At 37.5% G+C, this 7,739-nt stretch overlaps 1 protein-coding gene across 2 annotated transcripts in view; it reads left to right on the forward strand.

The window, feature by feature from the left end:
- unc5cb (unc-5 netrin receptor Cb) overlaps positions 1 to 7,739 on the forward strand; it is a 205,056-nt gene that overhangs the window by 143,806 nt on the left and 53,511 nt on the right. For both annotated transcript variants that reach the window (XM_084400255.1, XM_084400256.1), the window contains exon 5: positions 7,736 to 7,739. This exon is cut by the window's right edge and continues 177 nt beyond it. In XM_084400255.1, the coding sequence (XP_084256381.1) occupies positions 7,736 to 7,739 (4 nt within the window). The remainder of the gene's footprint in view (positions 1 to 7,735) is intronic.

Genomic DNA, 7,739 nt, shown 5'->3' on the forward strand with positions numbered 1-7,739 from the left:
AACCAACACACACACACACACACACACACACACACACACACACACACACACACACACACACACACACAGCTGCTTCAAATTAAATTGGTGTCAGCTTCTCTTGATGGAGCCACAAACAATAATTGGCTCCTAATGCTTCTGCCTATTTGTATAATGACCACTTGTATTAATTTCCTTCATGAATATGAGCGCAGGAGTCGCTGCTAATCAGAGTCAGCGGCTGGTGTGTGTTTTATACGCCGGGTCCTTCCTCGAATCACACGTGCAGATTCTCTCATATCTCACTTCCCTATAGTATTTATAGTAGTATGTTCAAACCTCTAACCCTAAAAGAAATGAATATTTTACTCAAAGGATTCATTAAATTGAGCAAAAGTCACATTTATATGACGGTTTCCACACAGATCTAAAGCGATAATAATCATAAATGTTTCTTGAGCATCAAATCCTCATATCAGAATGATTTCTGAAGGATCATGTGACACTGGAGTAATGATGCTGAAAATTCAGCTTTGATCACAGGAATAAATTACACTTTACTGTATATTCACATAGAAAACAGCTGTTTTACATAATAATAATATTACACTATTTTGACTGTATTTAATTAAAACATTTTTTTATTTTTTTTAATCTCACCCCTTCAGAACACCTCAGATAATATGAAAATCGTATTTCTTTTCGCTCATTTTATACCTTTTCCGAGAGAGATAGAAGCACTTTCTGATGACTGACGTGCAATTTCCTTCCGTTAATAGATGTGCCAATTATCGCTCTGAACGTCTCACTGACAATCAGACAATAACGAGCGTGTGTGTGGGAGTGAGAAACAGACAGTGAGCGCTGGGATGACAAGACCAAACCCAAAGAGACACGTTCCCCCGTCTGAGTGTGTGTGTGTGTGTGTGAGAGAGTGCTTTAATAGAGACCACACGTGTGTTGAGCTGCGTATGGATTGGCTGATCTTCAGCTCTATGTATAGCACCATATGTAATTATTCTTCAGCACAGACACCCACTCCAACAGCTAATCGAGGAACCGTTGAGCTCACAGCTTCAGTCCTGAGCGTCGGCCATTAGACCATCAAGACCAGTTCACTGATCCCAGACCAGGCCTAGAGAACTGAAGCCATACAAGAATCAAATGCATGAAATTTAAATGAGATTATGCAATGATTAATCACATCCAAAATAAAAGTTTGTGTTTACATAATATATGTGTATGTACTGTGTGTAATTATTATGTATATATAAATGCACACACATATGCATGTATATATTATATATAATATTTGCATGTGTATATACTGTATATTTATATCATATTATATATATAAATATGAATATATATATATATATATATATATATATATATATATATATATATATATATACACACACACATACATATATATATATACATACATATATATATATATATACATCTTAAATATAGAAATGCATGTGTGTGTTTATATATACAAAATAATTACACATAGTGTACACAGATATATTATGTAAACACAAACTTTTATTTTGGATGCGATTAATCGTTGTCCAGCACTATATATATATATATATATATATATATATATATATATATATATATATACTATTGATTAATATGATCAATTAATTGCCAATAAGAATTTAATCGATAAAAGTTATTGATGGTCAATTAAGCTAAGGATTAGGCCGGCTAGTCGTTTATTTCTAAACATAATTAACCAAAAACCCTCCAGACAAGTGATTTTACTGAACATAAGAACTACTTCCCACAAAAAAAGTACATAGAATAAAAAGTAGTAGTAAGATCGTGGTTGACGAGTGATGATCTTCCAGCGCTGTTTCAACTGAGGCTTTTATTCTATGTACATCAAGACCTGTCAATCAGAGCGATCGGTCCAATCCAAGCGCGCTCCAGCTGTGAAACACTGTCTGATTGGCCTCTTCACATCGCCCCCACTAGAGACGTGCACGAATATTCCAATTTTCGATCTGTAATTATTATTCGAAAAATAAAATACCATTAAAATTTTACTACGTTGCTTTGCTGAACGTTAATGGAGTGAATCCATGATAAATCCCAAGCACTAACTCGCAGTTATAATGAAATGCACTGGGTGGCGCTGTGGAGCGCGTTCGTTGTATTTGATCACATGTCTGCCTCGCGAAGTTTGGATATTACAAAATGGAAGTACTTTTAATCAAATTAATTAATGAAACTGAGTTATCATAATATCACCACCACAATGAGAAATCACATGAAATCCAAACGCAGTCTGAGGAGAGACAGCTGTCCATCACTGCATTACCGACTGCAGGTGAGCGAGTGATCAGATATGATATCTTCTGATTGCAGAATGATTTTGAGACACATACTTCCTTTAAGTTTCGTTGAGGGAGACGGGTTTAACAGCAGAAAACGCAAAGTGCTTTTAGAAACTTAGCACACCGTTATCTTTGGCCTCGTGATATGCTAGCTCTGCAATATATGCGAAGTTCGCCAAACATTTGCAGATGCGCGACTCACGCGTTTAATGGGGTTTCTCTCGTCATAAACCGCGGAGAGACGTCGCCTAATGCCTCAGGAAACCTGATCTGCCTGTTTACATGACGGTCGCATTGGCACATATCTGATTTATTTCCACATATGAATGGCCTCGTTTGCACTGCTGGTCTTGATGCCCAATTCTGATTAGAATCCGTCCGTTTACACGTTCTTTCAACTATGACCCATATCCGATTCATGTGTTTACACTTGCCATACTATCTGAAACATCGCGCATGCTTAAAGGGTTAACTTCTCTTGCACAGATGGGCGGACGCGAAATATGCTTGATGCTAGCTCTGCGATGTATGCGAAGTTCGCCAAACATCACCATGATTTTGAGGCGAAGGAGGACGAAAAGTGCCATCATTGCACATGTGCTTCAGTTATTGTGTGTGAGAGAGATCTCAGGACTGGCGGGAGCATATTGTGTTTAAATATTGGCTTTAACGAGGAGCAGTGGGTCCGAACGTTTGTTCACGTTCCTCTCCTACGACGACACAACGCTTCGTCGGGCCATCCGTCCCTTTGCAGATGCACGTCGGGGTTTCTCTCGTCATTAAACCGCGGAGACGTCGCCTAATGCCGATCTGCCTGTTTACATGACAGTCGCATTGGCACATATCTGATTGCTGTTTACATGGTCATAGAGCACATCCGATCTGTGTCACATATGAGCAAAAAATCGGAATTGGGTCACACTTCACTAGGCGCGTTTCCATTACAGATTTGCGCAAAACTTTTGCGATATTTTCTAAATGTCGACAAAAAACTATTGCGAAATGACGCCGTTTCCATTAACTGATGTTATGCGACTAAAACTAAATTTTTTCCTCTCGCGATCAGTAAAATCATTCCAAAAACCATGGCCACTGACATTGGTAGGTTTTTACTACTATATCCCAGCCACTGCACTGGCCATTATTATTAATCAAAGGAGACATATGTGTGTTTTCCAAGCATTAATGGTGAGGAACGACCACTGATCTATATAATGACAGTCATTCTACCGTATATAGATCAGTGGGAACGACCCTTATTATACTTGTGAGCGGCACATATGAGGAGTTTCTGGGTGTTTCTCACTCAGATCTGCTTTGAGGTCTTGATTGTGGCATTTCTTTGAGGTTTAGATTCCATTATTAGTATTTTCAATTCGCAATTTTAATTTGCGAAATATTTCTTTTTCGAATTGCCTGAAAAACCTTTTTTGCGATAAATGGGAGTTTTTGCGAAAATAACGTGTTTCCATTGGGCGTATTTTCAATTCGCAATTTTAATTTGCGCAATTTGAAGGGTAATGGAAACGCGGCGACAGTGTAAACGAGGCCTTTGTGTCTCTGCAACGTCTGTCAGCGCAGCGCGTTTTCTCACTCGAGCATGTGGATATTGTTAACATGAAACGATATAAACACGATAATGCTGACTCGAGGGCATGTACTGTACGATAACTGCAGTCTGCTTTATTACTGTACGATAACTGCAGTCTGCTTTATTACTGTACGATAACTGCAGTCTGCTTTATTACTGTACGATAACTGCAGTCTGCTTTATTAGCGCTTTTTTCTGTTTGCGCTGCTTGAGCTTTAATGCTTTTGTTCGTTATATTTTTTGTTTACACATTGTTTAATGTTTTCAACTAAAAGATAACCTTAAGATATATTGTAAGCTTGGTGTGTATATTGCCTAATTGTAAGCTTGTTCAGAAATAGTGACAAAAAGTATAAAAAAACACTTAAACTTAAAAAATAACGTATTTACCGTCAAATGTCGTTTAAATAAACGAATATTCGATTTTTATGAGCCCAAATATTCGAATACAATATTTTTGATAAATGCCCATCCCTAGTCCCCACCCACTATTCCCAAGATCCCGTTTCCATTGGTTGACCTTTCAAATGACGCTAGAAAAAAAAACGTTATCATGATCGCGACGCAGAAGTGCTTCATTTCAGTGTCACTCCATGATCTATGGGTCGTCTTATGTCGTGTTTGGGCTCGTTCAGGCCATCTGCTCTAAATAAAGAGATGTGATCTACCTGGTTTACTAATGTTTCGTGAAGTTACAACCCAAAACGTGGCGCTCTAACTAAAACATTTTTTTTTTTTTTATACTTTTTGTATTGTGCTAACGATATATGACACAAGTCTGTTATGTACGATGATTATACAGATCACATTTTCAGTTAATTTTTCACACTGTAAAAATAGAGCACTTTTAATGTCAAGAGCACTGGCCATGTTCCCTATATTCACTGTAAAGCCAAACGTCTAAGATTTAAAACCTGCATCAGCTTAAGGTTAATGATTAAACTATTAATTGATTGGTAATTCAACCAAAAATCGATTATGGGAATTTGATTGTTAAATTGACATCCCTATATATGTATATAAGTACTCTCACTGGTTATTTAAGCACATCATATTAAGCTGAAGTCAGTGAAAACATTTGCAGTGTTAGTGACTGTTGTCAGACATGCCTCCCGTGACTCAGAGTATCTCATAAATGAAGGCGAGCAGTGGATGTGAGTGTGATCGGTCTGGTTTTGGTGCAGCTCTTGACCGGCGTGAGCGTTTTGAAGAGTTTCAGTGGTTCACCTGCACCTTCCTTTGCTCTCAGTCGCCAGCGCTCATGATTACGCTGGTCTGAAACGCTGTGACTCTGCTCTGCCTTCATCCATGATGCCCGGCACTCTACGCTGTAAACGCAGGGAGTGGGAAATCACTTTAGGGAACCCAATATCTGTCTGATTCACTGTCTCGTTTCCTGGTAACCGAGCGTCAGATGTACTCGTCAGCTCCTCGTTTACCGTTAGGAAACAGTAGATGTTCACTGTTGCTCTGCAGCCTCAGAGGATCGAGTGCAGCTCGTGAAGCCGGTCAGCTACTCTGACACAGGGGTCATGTATTCACATCAGCGTGAATTAAATAATAATCACTACTTTTCAAATATTATTATTATTATTATTATTTGGAATTTAAATAATGCATTATTTAATTGTATATTTAATTGTATAATATAATTGATGTGAAGAAGGTTTTATTGGTTTTGTTGTTGATGTTATTATTAATAATACAATTATTTATATTATTATTATTTAAAATTTTAATTATACATAATTTTTTTTCACAACAACAATACAGTAATTATTATTATTTGATTTGAAGAAGCTTTTGTTGTTTTGTTATTGTTTTTTTTATTATTATTATTATTATTATTATTATTTGGAATTTAAATAATGCATTGTTTTCCCACATTAACAATATAAGTACTATTATGATTATTATTATTATTATTTACAATTTAAATAATGTATTATTATTATTTTTTGTGCAGTATAATACAAATTTGAGAATGTATGCTTAAATGTCATGAAATAAATGTCATAATGCAAAAGCTTCATTATTCTCATGCAAAACGTTTATATTGTTTTCTCTTGAATTTACCATGAAATATGCTTTATTTAATTTGAAAGCCTTTTATTATTATTATTTGCAATTTAAATATTATTTGCAATCTTTTTTCCACATTAACAAAATATGTATTTATTAATTTATTATCATCATTATTATTAGGCTACTTTATTTACAATTTAAATAATGCATAATTAATATAGACCATTTTTGTGCATCTGCTTAATTGTCATGAAATACATCTCGTAATGCACATAAGCATGATTCTCTTCATGCAAAACATCATTTTATATAGTTTTCTCTTGATTTTAGCGTGAAATATGATCTAGGCATGTTTTCATGAGATTTGTTCATTAACTGAATAGCCCAACACAGTAAACGAGCGTCTCTCGGGGTCGACGGCTAGACCAGCAGCCTCGCCAGCGCAGCGGGAAACACACATCTGCCAGAAACACACACTGATGGCCGTCTGAGACGCATGCTTTGGTTTTGTTTGCCTGTTTGCTTTAGTAATTTGAGGGCCACATATAATCACCTTGGCAAGCCGAGGGCCCAGTGGATTTGTGGGTAATCCTCATTGATTTTTGTGTCTTCTCCATCCCTCTCAATGGCACCATTTTGCTGATTACATCACAGGATTGTATGATAAGGCAACATCAACTCAATTGAATTCCATTCGCACCGTGTCGAACAGCAGCTTTTGCATTTCGTCTTGTTGCTTCGGTTCTGAATGAGTCCGTCCGCTGATTACATCCGAGCACCGCAGGATTATTATATATCTGAGCGACCGCTCGGCCTTAACCGCTCACCCGCACCACGTCCAACTCATTAAATATTAACAAACAGTAATGGAAGGCAATAAAAAGGAAAATTGCACATCATATGCAATACTTTGTTTTTATCAGCAGACGAGGCCTTTAATGAGAGCAGGAAGCCATCAAGTCGGAAGTTATTTTTAGAGCCAGCATAAATCAAATTATGAGAAATTATTTATCATTCTCTGTCTTAATTTTCCACAGAATTCAGACGCCTCCTCCCCGCCAGTGTGTCTTTGAGTTGTTTATTATGCATTTTAGCTCATTTGATGATGATTTTAGCTCCAGTTTGACTCTCTGCAAAGTTTCTCCGATGTTTTTGCCAAGGTTTTGGAGTGGTTTGTAGTGCATTGCTGTGTGATTACTAGGGTGTTTTAGGTGCTTGCAAGAGTGTTTTATTCCCGTCTACTGTGAAAAGAGTCATGCATCCTTTCATAAACCTCAAAATGACCTGTGATTGGCCAGTCGTGCTGATCTCAGGTCTGTCCAAGTGCTCTCCTGAGACCAGTGAAAGGGGAGCGTTTGATCATCTGCCGTTCCTTCTTGCCAAAACCGAGAGGAAGATCTGCATGATTTACAGTCATATAGCTTTAAAACGGTCCCTTTCTCTGCAGATGTGACCTCAGGTTCAATATCGAGGCCATTTGGAAACGGGAAACTCGTAATAAAAGGTCAAAGAGCCTGAAAGCACTTACAGAAACAGTATTTACTTCCCATCGGCCTGCATGAGTTTGTCAAGTGGAAATAAAGAGAAAATGTCATCGATATTGACGTTTTATGGAGCCGTTTTCACACACATCAACACTTCTGCCACGACACGAAATTTATTGAAACGTAAGAGGGAAATAAGAGGAAACCTGCCTTTTAAATCTGTCACCCTGATTTATGGATTCAGACCGGATTAACGTCTGTTCCTCCGGGCCGCTCGTGTGTCTAAACCCTGTGTGTGTTTGCAGGTGG

Source organism: Rutilus rutilus (genome assembly GCF_951802725.1).
Source record: "Rutilus rutilus genome assembly, chromosome: 25".
NCBI classification, from domain to species: Eukaryota; Metazoa; Chordata; class Actinopteri; order Cypriniformes; family Leuciscidae; genus Rutilus; species Rutilus rutilus.